This window comes from Ischnura elegans, chromosome 5 (assembly GCF_921293095.1).
Source record: "Ischnura elegans chromosome 5, ioIscEleg1.1, whole genome shotgun sequence".
NCBI lineage: Eukaryota > Metazoa > Arthropoda > Insecta > Odonata > Coenagrionidae > Ischnura > Ischnura elegans.
In genome coordinates this window covers 57,367,527-57,382,240 of record NC_060250.1, presented here as the reverse complement: position 1 = coordinate 57,382,240, position 14,714 = coordinate 57,367,527, and the positions used below count along the sequence as shown (strand labels likewise).

The window sequence follows — 14,714 nt, the reverse complement described above, 5'->3', positions numbered from 1 at the left end:
GCGTTCTACCTTTTTGGCACCGATAGTATTAAATTCAATACAGAAACCTTCGACCTGAAGGCGCTGACTGCAATGACAGCGAAACTGTTGTCAGCAAAAGCCAACGGACGCGTTGATAACCGAAGAAAATGCTCAAGTCAGTAACACATTGAAGTTGGAAGTTAAGTTAAACTAAATTGCGTTCTTCCTCTGGACCTTCATCTATATTATACACAGCCCTTTGTGTGACTCGCAGTATCTGTATTATATTTATCCTGTTATACGATGCTTGCCAATGTCGCTATTCATAATGCATGCATCAATCTTATAAATGGTTTCTTCTATTTCTAACGTTATCTATATGATATTTATCCTTTGTAATACTATGAAAATTAATTATTCGTTTAGATTATCTCATAACATTTACTGAATGTGTTATTATAATTTTGCAGAAGTTGTTAACAGAATTGTTATTGTATAATTTTTAATGGGTTATCATACTGTGATAATACCACGAGCGGTTCGATCAATTATTCATATATTTTGCTGACTTAACGACTGAGTGAACCGGTCTATTTAATGAAAGTGGTCGATTGGTTCTTTAGTTTGGGATTCGTTTTGAGAAAAAAACTTGTGTTCCAAGTCCCACTCAAAGGCACCAGCGGCGACATATTCCCCCATTGTACTTAAACCCTGGAGTACTTTACTTGCACCTTCTCCAACATATTCTCTTAAATGATATTCTGAAGATTAGTGCCTTCCCTGAAAATCGTCTTAACCGACATGAAACTTCCGCCAGACGCTGTACCATCGCGATTGCCTAGCTGCAAAAAGTACTAAACATTACAGTTAAAATTACTTAAATGTCATGAATGTCAAAGAAAAATGGGAGAGTTAATAGATTAAGCTCATCTCTAGGAAGTTCCTACGTTTCCTACGTGTAATTGGCGTATGCCGTTCGTAAGTTAAGGAATTAAGTACACAGCAACTGGCATATTGAAAGCCTTATATCTGAAATGGATGATGCATCTTTAGAAAACATCATAGGAGTTATTGGAAACTAAATTATGCAAGCTTTCCTCTGTAACTTCAGCGTCAATTTTCGAGTCACCCAAACACATAATATTATATTTATTCACATTATATTACCCTTTTCACGAATTCCACTGCAGTAACTAGCAGCACGGACTCACTTTGGTTACGGGAACTACCCACATTTTACTAGTTGTGCCACGATTGAGGTAGTGGTATAGTAAGTGCTGTCATCATTTGACCACGTGGGCGGATTAACATGGTAAAAATTGAATTTTTTTAACTTTTTTACCGTAGATAATAAACATCGCTGAAAATCCCTAATGAACGTTTTAAAATATACAAAAATGAAAACAATTATTGTAAAATAAAAAAGCCTTTATTTATTATGTTTGTTTTAGTCCTATGGTACATTTTATTTCCTCGAGAAATTTAAGAGGAAAATATGCTATTTTAAAGAAGGAAAAACCTTGGAATTCAAGCGAAACATCCTCAAGTAGAAATAATTTCAATCGAAATTTACATTTTTCCTTCGTTTTGCCGTGCGTCTTTCTGAAAATAGAGGAGAAATCACCATTTCTCCGGTGCGTTTCCTCTATAAGTTAACGATTGACGGATATTATGGAAGCAGGACATGTTTCATTGTGCTTTTAAAGGGTTTTTAATCAAGATTGCCTTGGTCTTGATGGGTGAAACACGGGAATTCCCGGGATTCACGTGATGCAGAGGGAATCACGAGAAGGGGCTGAAAGTGTAAGTGCTCAGCTTTCTGGTGACCTTTTAAAATGGATGCGGCCCTAAAATGAGATGATTTCGTTCCATATAAAAATAACAAGGTAATAGATTTAATGTGCAAGTTTGTAAATAATATACCCAGTTTTTCATAAATAAACAAACTATTGTGCATTTAAACTTTCTCAGTACCCAATATTTTTGCGCAGAATTGTCTCATTTGAAAGAGTCGTCGTTTTGCATTGTTATCATGTTTTCATTTCAAAATTATTTTCCGAATCTCTTGAAAATAAACGTTTAGTATTATTCATCCTAGGACGCCTTTTAAGGGTAGAAGGATCCATTATGGTTTAAGATCATTGATTGATTAGCAATAGTAAATGAGTCCATTACAAATAAAAGTTGGTGTAATTTACTTTCTTCACGAGGTATCATCCAATAAAAGAGTCTCAAAACTCATAAGTGCTAAAATTGGAAGAGGCGAACACGACCTGTGAATACAAACACTCAGTAATACATCCGGAGGTTTCCTTACTGATGGCTTAAAAAGTTTTTTTCTCCGAGTTCACCGCCAAATGCTCTTCTATGAGCGCATGGGAAGACATTCCTCAACGGACTTCACGTTCTTGGGAGCAGTTTACATCTGCTCACAGCGAACATTAACAGCGTGATTTCAGATTAGATTCGTGGATGTCGAAAATGCTAAAATAATGAATGAATTACATTGCTACGCCGTCTTGAATAAGATCAATGTTTTTCACTAGGCAACATTTTACAGATCTCTTGTATGATGTTAGGTACGATGTGGTGGAAGTTCGTAATATTGTTGAAATGACACATTGCAATATCTCCACTTATAGATTTATTTTACACTACGCGTTTCGTCGTTACGACATTTTCAAGTGTGAAAAAAGTCTTAAATATTTTCCTTATATATCTTGGTGCTTGAAGGGGGGGGGGAGTAAGATGGAGAATGGGGTTTGGGTGACGAGAGGTGAGGATATTGAAGGCTGTGGGGGGGGGGGGGGGGTGAAGGGTCGTTTTTAGGGTCTCGAACTGAAGCAGGGTGATGGGGAAGGAAAGAAAGGTTCTAGGATGGGTGAGGGTACCCCGCGCTCATTCACTGTCTTCTTTTGGGTTGTGGTTGTCCGGATGGAGTCCTCGTCCAGATGATCTTCTCCTCCTGGTTAGTTGACCCCGTGTCCTTCTTCTACTGTTCTTCTGCGGTGTGAAAGTGGGGGTGTAGTGTGGAAAGGGTTCGTACAATAATTTTTTTTTTTAAACCTTGGGATATAGTAACGTATTTTTTCGGGGTCAACTGTGACGGTTGGGAATCTAGGGTCCAAACTCAGATGTGTCAAGAAAAAAGGGGGGGCGGCTGGGAATGGCTTTTGGTGTTTCATGGGAGATCTGTATTCTGTATGTGCCTGTGTTTTTGATATTGTATCGCCAGTTGGCAACCCGTTGGAGCTGTATCTAGAGAAAAATTCTAGGCCAATGGAGTCGAAATAAAATATAACACCAGAAATTATCACATACCTGAGTTCAAAACAGACAATTCAACAAACACATGCGGCAAAGTTAGCAGCTATGGCGAGATACATGGCTGCCGTATCATCACAGATGTAGAATCCAGCCGCAAGTAAACGACAATATACTCATTATGCTTAATGTCATCATCAATAACATGATCAAGAGATTGTATAAGAAATACATCTGAAGAAAGTCAGATCAATAATTATCAACTTTCAGCCCGTTCATATATGGTGAAGCTTGGGCTTTTAAGGTGACGTCATGAACTCACATGTTGAGCACGGAAAAGCACTCGTGATTTCAAAAGAAAGTAACAAAATTTTAGGTTAAACAATGTACCTTGAATTGCAGATTTATTTCCATTCTAATCCAAATCTCTCCGATTGAATGAATTTTCAGAGTATATTTTTCATGTCAAAGAGTCTAAAGCATTCCATTTCAATGGTGTTTGACGAAATTGTACGAAACTATGAACACTCCTTCACTGTCTACAAGTTACTTCTGTTTTTCTCGACTAACAAGGATATCACGTCAAATTATGAATACTAGAGCCGATGGCGAAAGCAAATAAAACCTAAGTACAGTAGAATATACGAGGGGCGTATGAAAAGTAAAGTCTCCAAAGCCTAGGAGTCGCAGCATGCAGCACTAGGCAAAATCTAGCCACTCTGTCGTGTCTATTGGTCCTTCCCCCTTTCCGTCACATAAACAGTTAAATTTGCAAGATAATTATCGGTGCGGAATCCATTCGCGATGGACCCGATTACGGCTCCCGCCGAGTGTGAACTGCTGTCCGTCATTAAGTTTCTGCATCCAAAGATGGTTGCTCCGATTGAAATTCATCGCCAATTGGAAGAATTGTGTTGTCTGAAGTGCATAGACTCGAAAAATGTACGGAAGTTGAGCAGAAATTTTCCTGCTTGCCGCCTCAACGTTCATGACGAGGAGTGGAATTCTCAAAATCAGCGGGCCAGGTTATGGCTACCGTCTTCTGGGACAGAAAACATTTCCTGTTGGTCGATTTCATGCCTAAGGATACGAAAATCAACCACGCGAGGCACTATGACACCCTATGCAAACTTCGAAGGGCTATCCAGAACAAAAGACGCGGCAGGTTGACAAAACACTACATCATGACAAGGCGTGAAAGGGACAAGGATGTGGCCCACAAAGACACGTCACTCATCGAGAAATGTGGATGGAAGGCGGATGATCTCCCCTCTTACAACCTATATATCACTCCCTGTGAATGTCATCTCTTTCCGGCCCTAAAAAAGAGATTTGGTGGGTGGCGAAAACGACGACGAGATTCAAGAAGCGGTTCTTGCCTGCCTTCGGGAAGCAGCGGGGCGCTGGTTCGAGGAGGGAGCACAAAATTTCGTCACACGGATGTGGAAAGTGATCGAGCACAAGGGTGAATACATTGAAAAATTGCTCAAAGTTACAGCTTTCTAACTATGTAATGTGCATTGGCAAAAAATCTCAGCCACTATGAAAACAAAATTTGGAGATGTTACTTTTCATATGTCCCTCGTATTTTGCCGTCACGTTTCAATTCCTTTTATTATTAATATATGTATTTATGTGGGGCATGTTCTATTTTATAAGCGTTTTATATTAGGGTAAGACTCTCACTCATAAGATCCTTATTCCATAACCTCTGGAGCTACCAGGCAGTGGTGTGACATTGACAAAAAATGAGCATCTTCGGCAGAATTCCGCAGCGCATCTTGGCTTCATTGAATATAAGTTTATTATGACATCAGCCAGTCTTTCCATTGACGGTTTGTGCTACGTTCTTTATGGTATTCAGTATCTGATGATATCACCCAGGTGGTCAATGTTTCATCAATTACCAGCTTCAGGGACTGCACTATAAACACCAGTTGCGTAACTAGGAATATGCTCAGGGGGAACCTGGGGTCGAACCCCCCCTCAGGAAACGGTGGGTCCAGGTCCAGTCATCGGTCGGTATTCATTGACTCGTCTCTCAGCCATGATATTAATAAATGATCTTTAACTTTGAGTAGTTTCAGCTACTACATGTGAAAACTAGACAATAGTTTTAAATGATTTTTTTATGTATATGAGGCTTTGAGGGGGATCTATCCCCTCGCCCACCCCATAGTTACGCCCCTGATAAACACCATTCAACCTTTTTGCCTGCTTAGGTTAATGACAAATCAGCCAACCAGGCAGCAGTAATAGGTGAATTTGTACGTACGCCATGAGGATGAAACGTGGTGCTCTTTTTTTAGGTCAGCGGCTTCTATTTGGCGGATAACCGATACCTCCGCATGAAGAGGAAGCCTATAAATTATGAGCACAAGGCCATCGATTAAAACTGTGGACACTCAAACAACCATACCTAGATGCCCACGTTTTCTTAAACGGAAGAAAGACACTGATTGAAATGTCTCCTCTCTTTGCTCCATGGTATAAAGTTCACTAGTCTTAGAACCCTTTTCTCTGAACTCCAACGGAACCACCGTGAGAATCTGAGACTGAAGTAGATGCGGTGGTAAGATGCGTGTTCGTCGATGACCGGGCATCGGAGGAGGCAGATGAAGTGGCAATATTCCCCCTTTGCCTTCTCGCCAAACTCGGACAGAGCTTCTTGATGAGCATCTCCTTAACCTTCTCCTTGCAGACGAAAATGATGAATATGAAGAGGCCTTGAAGGATGTTCATCATATCGGGAAACATCCAGTAGCATTCCGACCCTCCGATAATGGTGGCTATGATTTCCATGGCCCAAGTAGCTCCCATGACGATGCTGAGCTTGATGTACAGGTTGAATCTGCGCCGGGCACCGTCATGTGTGAGGAAATTGAGAAGTTTGAGAAAACATTAAATAGCTTCAGCTTTACGTGGTGGAACTATACATGCTAAAGTGTAAATAACCAATGGTAGTTTCCGCTCATTAATACAACACTCCAACGCCGACCATGGCCGGTAGTGGAGTATAAAAGTATGGAAATCACTATTGGTGTTTACGAATACCGTTCGATGTTCAAAAAATTGTAAGTAAATGTTTAGTTTGAAATTTCACATTCAATGATAGGCTGTGATAGATTTAGTACCAATTTTAGATTTAATACAATTATTTATTTTATGCAGTAAAAAATAGAGAAGCTAATTTCAAGGTACTCATAATAACAGAGTAAGCAATTAACAAATATTAAGGAAAACGCTGAAAATAATGAAGAAATAATATTCAACAATATTATCAATTAACAAACTAAGGATGGAAGTATTCATAGGGTGGTGAGAGGAGTATGGGAAAAGTACTATGAAGGTGGCGGATATTAGATGAGAGATTAAATATGATCAAAATTTGGAACACATTTTGAATAGGAGTCAATGAAGGAAGGGAGTATGAATAGAAAAGAACGTTTAGAGACAGAAAGGCGGGGGGTGAAACAAGGAAATACTATACCCCTTCGTTCGCTAAGGAACATGATGAGGAAAAGATAAAGAAAGTAGATCATCTGCATTTAATTTATACCTATCGTTATCTGTCCATGTATAAAAATGATTAAAAGAAGACCTCAAGAATTAAAAACTATGAATTCACCATTGATCTGTCGGTACAGAATATCGTCTACGAAATCATAATCATGGATATTTCAGAACATAGTAGAAGTAATGGTAGCTTATGGTCACATTAATAAATGCAAAACTTATCTGTAATGTGCAAATTTAATTGAAAACTTTTAAATGAAAAAAGTTTTAGATAAATGGACAACTGAAAAAGATAAAATTATTAGCTATCAAGAGAAAACAAAATGGGAGAAAATTGAAGTAGAAATTAATTTTTTTAAAGCCGTCATCGACATCCCTTTCTAAATCTGATAAAAAGTTTGGTCTTATAAATAAAGGGAAATTCAAAATTGAAATGCCGATGATTTCTCTTTAATTTGAGACAATTATTTGATCCAAATTTTGACTCTGTGAAAATTTGGGTCAAATAATTTTGTCAGCTCACTTTATTGTTTTGGTTAGGCCCGAGTTCAGACCGATCTCAGTTTGGTTGGTAAATGCTGTGAACGCTGTATATGGTTAACTTTTTTCCATCAGGGCAATAAAAGACTCGGCATGTATTAGATATTAAGCTTGCTTTTCTAACAGGCATGAAAAATAAAATAATAAAAACATATATCAGATGACATGAAAGGCAACGTGGCTCAATTTACAGCCCACCAACTTAATAAAATAATTCATTCTCTCAATTGATCTCATCTCACCTGTTTTGGTCTTCCTTCTGATCGTGACGCTTGCTGTCTCCCTTCTTCAGCATTCGCGTTTCTCTACTTATTCTGTAAATGTTAATGGACGTAACTACGAACAGCACTACATTACTCGTCGTTATGAGGCCAACTGGAATTATGTAATACCATAACTTGCTGCCTTCTCCTGTAAAAAGCATGTAAACCGATCAATTGAAATAGTAATATGGTTGACAATTGCGAAATTAATTTAAGTTATTACGTCCCCTTTCTCTGCACAATTTTCTGTGGATTTACTTCTTATGAAACCTTTTTACAAGGTCGCATCTGAAATTTTTAAGTGGATACGATTGCATTGACACATACAAGTTATTCTTTCTTCAAGACCTAAATTAACCTAAGTGTAACTATGCACAATTAAGGCAGTCTATTACCCATATTTATCACAAACTGGAGCAGAAATTTAACCAGACGAATTCAGCTTTTAATTTTAATAACTAGCTCTCCATGAACAAGTTCATACCACATTGTATACCCGGTCATTTACCGCTCAAAATAAAAATAATTGCACAAATTTCATATATGCTAGATGAAAAGCATTTATGCACACTATGTGCATAAATGACTTCCTCATGACATAACTTCCTTATTTCCTGACATTAAACATTTTGAACTCTCATCCCTCAATTTTTTTGCAATGCATCTACAATATACCTATCAACGATTAAGTGGAGAATTATTAATTGCTGAATTTTACCGTAACTTAAGCAAAAAAAAAAAACAATCCCTCCTGATTCCCCATTTAAATTCCAATTTAATGATGTCATGGCTGAGCAACAAATGAGCGAGAAAAAGAAAAAAATCAGGGTGGTGGGAGCAATAATTTTCACAAAAACATTTTACCCGCATAAGGGACATATTAGGGTACACTGTCTTAACCAATGGTCACTTTGATAAAACATTTGCTTTATTACATGCGGTAAACGGGGTAACTTTGTCCCTTTCCAGGTAACCAGGTAACTTTGGACCAGAGATGTAAAGAGATTCATAGTTCTGTGTTTTGCCATTTGCATTGAGTTATCGACTTAGATTTTTTATCAGTTGACTAGCAGCAGAACTGGCTTCACTCCTGAATTAGTTTGGGTTTTAGTCTGAGAGATATTTTGTGTGGGTATCTTTGCTCCAACTCGTAGTTTGTAACAAGATTTGTATACTCTTATTAGGGCATAAGTTTCCCTAATTCAAGATAACTTTTAAAAAATTGAAAAAATTCACCCTAGTTGTTAAAATAGTTAGAGGTTCAGTAACAGCCTTTAATTGGAGGTATATGATCAATCATTGATTAATTTCAACCTCTTCATATGCATTATTTATTAATTTATTCAACTATACCGGGAATTGGACTGGGGAATTACACCTCGGTAGCTTTACTGGCTAAAGCACTCGGCCGGAAATAGAGGGATCCGGGTTCGAATCCCGGTCAAGGCGAATGATTTTTCCTCTGTGTATTTTTCGCATTATTAATTAAATTAATTATTAATTTAATTAGATAAGTGTGTTTGTTTCCATAAAACAATAAACAAAAGTTGTTACAAAGTCACCCCAGTTCACGGTATCAGCATTACAGGTACAATTAATATGTAAATAAAAGCAATTGTTCTTACGGAACCAGCAGGATGTCTTGAATCCTGGTCGGAGGGCCCAGTGAGGGAGATATGGGAAGAACTCCATGAAAATGGTGATCAGCAGGATGACGAATGGAATTCCCCACGCATACATCACGTACAAGCGGAACTTCTTTGTATCCCTCTCCTGGGCATTCCCTGCCATGGGTTTCATGCCACTAGAACATTTCATGGGGAAGTTAAAACATGTGATAAATTATTTTATTACCTCAGGTGACGCTAGGTATCTCTTTAAATTATGGCTTCGGTGTATAGACTAAAATTTTGGTACCATTAATGTTTAAGGCGAAAAATGTAATAAGACGGGGATTACGTTTAATTCATTGGAATGCAATAAAAATCATATCAATTCAGAAAGAATATTAGTGAAGAAATTAAAATCTTGGATCAAAGATTCAGATCTAAGATCACAAAAAATTACGAGGGCACATTAAATTATAATATGGAACGGAAATACATCCAAACTTAATAAGTTTTCGCTATTAAGTGGCAGGAAACTTACCTAAATGCCACGTATATGTCGATACACATTATGTTCAGCCAGAAGAAGGTACACAGCAATGAAAAGTAGATTATAAAACCTGAAAATATGAAATAATTCTGGAAGTAGTCATTAAGTTTGAATTTATTGCGATTGCACTTCACGAAATACTCCGAAAGTCATGGCGAATATAATTTATAAAGTCATGAAATCAGGCGAACTAAAGCAAAATCGAATAAAATATAACGGATGCATAAGGAACGGAAAGCATTAGCATTTTACTTTCAATTCTGTTCAATTTAACGTAAACTATAAATAAGGTATGATGGAAGCAGTAATTCCTCAATTACAAAGAAAAGAGAGTCATTAGTTACATCAGTTTTATACAATCGCAACCCTCTCACAGTGGTATCACCCGAAGACTGAGCTTTGTTCGCGTCGCTGCCACTTCTGCACTTTCCTGCACCTTTCTGCCACTTTTGAGTTCGCGTCGCGGAAGTTGCACGTGACGAACGCTGTTCGCGTCGCGGGTGCAGGTTCAAAAGGTGCAACTCTTATCTGCACCTTTTGCACCAGCTTCGGAGGTGGAGCAAAAGGTGCAACTTCAGGAATCATGGGAAATAGCAGACGAAAACCGGCGGAAAACAAATGGCCATTATAGAAAATTGGAAGATATTTCATTTTGACGTTACTTCTTCGGAAATAAAACACCTGATATCTGAAATACATCTGACTGGGTGTAATATTAATAATAATAATTTTTTTTAAGTGGTTAAATAGTAAACGAATGCAAACTTATGATATATAGTTAAATGAAATGGATGTTTCTCACTAAACGTAGCAAGAGTGCATATTGGATTTTAAAATACCTTAGTTTTAACATAGTAACCCATCAATAAACAATTTAAAAAAAAGATTCGTTCGTATCGTCGACTATACTTTTACTATAACTCCAGTGAGGGACTGAGGCCAACCCAATAGCAATTTTTAAAATCGAACCGTAGGTATATTCTTTTCTCTTAATGAACCAGTATCTAAAGTGGATCCATGTAGTGCTGTTAAAATGACCTATACCAATTGTGAACAATGAATTACCCTTTGATGAGGATGGAGTGGTATTTGTCGTTATGGTAGGTGATATTGTGATTCATAAAAATGATTTTTTGCCACAACTGACACTTAGAACTATGACTTCGAATAACATGACGTCTTTCACATCACCAACTTTCGCAATGAAATGCACTGATATCTCGTTAATTCGATTCATGAACGTTAATAAATATTACCGCAGTATTGAACGAGTTTTTCATTATTTTTCTTTTTGATTCCTATGAAATAAGTGGTCGTTTACGAGGATAAAAATATTATCTAAGCTTAAAACCTTAATTACACTTATTATATTATTATTATTATCATTACAAAATAAAACAATCAAAATGATTTATAAAATTTATGATATTATGCATTTAGAAAATGACTCCAACAGCTCTGGTTTGCATTAATAAGGGTAGAGCTCACCCCGGAATTAAATAAACCGGAGTGAGTTTTCAAGGTAGTGGCCAAATACCTTTCCCTATCCGACCCTCGTCGAAATATTGAAGATCAATGACCCACCGGTGACCTTAATTTTCTTAAAGAGTCATCCCAAAAAAGAGACTTTCAACTTCCAACCCTCGTCTCAGCTACCAACCTTGTTTAACGATAAGTATACTCTTGCCCCATCCTAGACGAAAACTACGGCTCAATTGACTACATCATAACATATCATCAAAAATAATAAATAACCCCTCTGCAGCATCGGTATACATCCCGATTTACCCATTACGTTGCCCGCATATATTATTGCTGAGCAGAGGCATCCAATATTTTTAAAAGCTTATATTACATTCCTTCTCCTAAAATAAATATCATATATCAACCAGCTCAGCCCAGCTCATCCACCAAAACTTCACGGAACTAAACGCCATGGAAAAATGCGCGAAAAATGTTTACTTTATGGAAGCTTTCAAGTAGAGCCTCGAAAATCGAATTAACTGCTCATCGACCAGATCCTTATGGTTAAGACTTAATGAGGAAGATAATGGGAAATCGATCTTCATAAAAACCTCTCGAAAAAAGGCAGGATATTTTGCATGCTTATAAGACGAAGAATAATAATTCCTGATGCAAGCATGAATACAAGGGGAAGCAATAGATTGGAAATATTTAGTACAAGTTAGTAGTTAGGGTGGCCAGACCTCTATTTTTACCATTGCGTGAGAGCCCGGCTGGCGGAATTTCCCTATTTAGCCGTTCTCTTATTTAGGCTTTCTGCCTTTTTCTTAGTGTTATTAAACCACGAATTATTTTGTGGTGCACTTGGTAATGACGGAATATTTAGCTACCACAATAGTTGTGATTGAGTGCAAATTTTTCAAGTTCTCAGAGTGAAACTTTTCGAAATTTGATGTCTCCAGGAAGGAGCTCTGGGTTATAAAGGGTTAGTGACCCTATGCTAATGTACCGCATGTATTGAAATATGCAAGGCTATCTTTATAATTTTTCATCTGTTTATGTGAAACATATGCAATTTGAAGGGAATGCAAGAGAACACAAAAGAAGAATTTAAGTCCTACTTTCGAACGATCAGCCGCAAAACTCGCACATAGTACTCTAATTTAGGGACCATTGATTTAACCTTTGATATCACAGCCTAACATTGTACACTAGAGCTCAACTTGACACATTTACCACTATTTTCAAAGCAGTATTGGGAACTTTCCCCATCCTGAGAGTAGGAATATTGAAAAACTACATAAATAAAACTTCAAGAACTACTTGTGCATTGTTTCCTATGCTTTGATTTGATTGAATTGAAAGAATATTAACATACTATCCGGCTTTCTTTCAAATCCCTTTATATTTTCCTTCGATATTTTTTCCTTTGAAAATGTTTTCTAGGCCATTCTAAGTAAAGCGTTGACTTACACGATTTTGAGACTAAAACAGTATTACCTGAAAACTGGTTGTGGAGGATGGTTATATTTTGTATAAACTTTTCGTTGTCGACTTTGAAATTTTTCATATGCTTCCTTATTAGCTCTCACCAGAGCTGCACTTTGAGCTGCAAATCTTTTGAAAGTTCGCAGGGGTTCCCCTTCCCAAAACCGACCGAAAAATAATACTGATTATGGTCAAGCTCTTCTGCTGGAAAAAAATGAGAAAAAGAGTTTGAAACTGCAATCAACTCACCCGAAGCCCAGCACACAGTATCACCAAAGTGAGTTCCGAATCCTTGAACGGCAGCGAGAGCGACAAAGGCCACAAGTGCACTGATCATGTGGCAAATGAGGCACTTCCCGTGCATGTTTCTCAAGTCAGGCAGGATCAAGTATACGAACAATGAGACGAAGAGGAAGAAAATGGACACGGAGAACGCCACCGGATACAGGATGTACCTCACTTTATAGCAATAGTTTATCGCCTTCTTCGTCTCTTCTGTTCCTCCCAATTTGTAGAAGCACTTGTAAGGAAGATAATCATCCACAATTGGATAATATTCCATACAGAATTCATCTGGGCCTAACCTGAGATTTCCCTTTAAGACGTTTAGCGTTCCGTCCGAGAAGTTCAAAAAGAATGCGTCTTCGGGGTACATCTTAGGCTCCAGCAGGTAACCCCAGCAGTAATTCCCGTAGATCAAAGCAAAGTGATCGTCGCTGGCAACGCTCACGTCACCATTGATGTCAGAAGTGACGTTGGGACGAAACCAACCCGAAATTTCGTAGTCCACGCTTCTGCCATTCGTTTTGACCCGTGATTCTGCGTAAGGAATGCAATAAAGCTGGTCGAATTCCATCGCTTCATCTTTACCGCAACACTTTCGCAGACAAGGCTTTTCCAAGCCGCAAGGACATCCGTATATAACCATGGATTCGTTCACGACATCTGTCCAATACGAGTCTAAGGGGTAAAGAAGCTTCATACTCTCATCCCATACACTGCCGTTGGGCATGAAGACAGGGTTTGTTATCTCGCTCCTTTCCCAAGCCGGACACTTAGACTCCAGTAGCTTCATATCAGGTTCAAGTGGCTCCAGACACAGGAAAGGCAAGTACGCCTCAGACTTCGGCACGTATTCCAGGCAGAATTCATCCGGACCCAATGCTTCACCAACGCGGTCCGGAAGGTTTAAAGTTCCGTCGGTGAAATTGAGAAAAAATCCGTACCCATCTCTCGGGTGAGTCAGAAATCTTCCCTCGCAGTGCTTTCCGAATACGAGACGGAAGTGGTCGTTTTCAGCCCTGCCCAAATTTCCTTTAAAATCAGAGACCACAATAGGGCGGAACCATGGCCAGGGATCATCGTGAACCTTGCATTCGTGAGTATCGTAGTCCATAACTTGATCCTTCGGGCAACACTTCCTCAAGCATGGACCTTGCAGACTGCATGGACAGTGGTGAACGGAGAAACTGCTTTCGTAAAGTTCGGCCCAGTAAGACCCAAGAGGGTACAACGTGCGTCCATCTGGGTCCAATACCGTACCGTTTGGCAGAAAGATACTATCTGAAACTTCATTTCTCTCCCAAGAGTTGCAATCTTGATAACTCGATATTCTTTCCGCCGAAAGCAAGAAGAATAACCAGAAGAAGAGTTTCGAAGTCATCGAATCCATCATCACTGGCACTTCTACAGAAGCGAGGCTGTAAGATGAAAAATGCACTTAGTTTACCCAATGGATGTAGGTGATGATAATTATAAAAATAATATATATTTTCTTCCATGCTTACAAATGTAGGTACGTATTAAGCTTACTATTTAGCAATAAATTAAGGCAAATGGTTTTACTCAATACGCCTGCAGCTTATGAACCAATTTTAACTTTTCTTCTCATAGAATTCTTATCACAAAGACTAAAAGTAAAACAAAACACCATATGTTATCGATGAAAAAGATGGGCAGATGTCATTTCATAGTGCAATATTTTTATGGAACGTGAAAAGAAGTCTTTTTAGGGCAATATACGGTAAATTTAGAGTCCATCTGCATCATAAAAATCTTGAA

The 14,714-nt window shown here is 38.2% G+C and overlaps 1 protein-coding gene across 1 annotated transcript; it reads right to left on the bottom strand.

Moving 5' to 3' along the window:
- Positions 1-2,990: 2,990 nt before the first annotated feature.
- Positions 2,991-14,347, bottom strand: LOC124158920 (G-protein coupled receptor Mth2-like). The gene is made up of 5 exons (XM_046534344.1): positions 12,903-14,347; positions 9,693-9,771; positions 9,170-9,348; positions 7,524-7,692; positions 2,991-6,076 (listed from the first exon to the last, which is right to left on the bottom strand). Exons 1-5 carry the CDS (start codon positions 14,326-14,328, stop codon positions 5,731-5,733), a joined length of 2,199 nt encoding a protein of 732 aa, XP_046390300.1. The 5' UTR covers positions 14,329-14,347; the 3' UTR covers positions 2,991-5,730.
- Between the last annotated feature and the right edge of the window lie 367 nt (positions 14,348-14,714).

Coding starts and splice junctions, on each gene's coding strand:
- LOC124158920 (XM_046534344.1), bottom strand. CDS start 14,328: ATGATGGATTCGATGACTTCGAAACTCTTCTTCTGGTTATTCTTCTTG. Junction 7,693..9,169: donor CAAGACATCCTGCTGGTTCC/GTAAGAACAATT, acceptor TGCTTTTTACAG/GAGAAGGCAGCAAGTTATGG. Junction 6,077..7,523: donor CAGAAGGAAGACCAAAACAG/GTGAGATGAGAT, acceptor TGCCCGGCGCAG/ATTCAACCTGTACATCAAGC.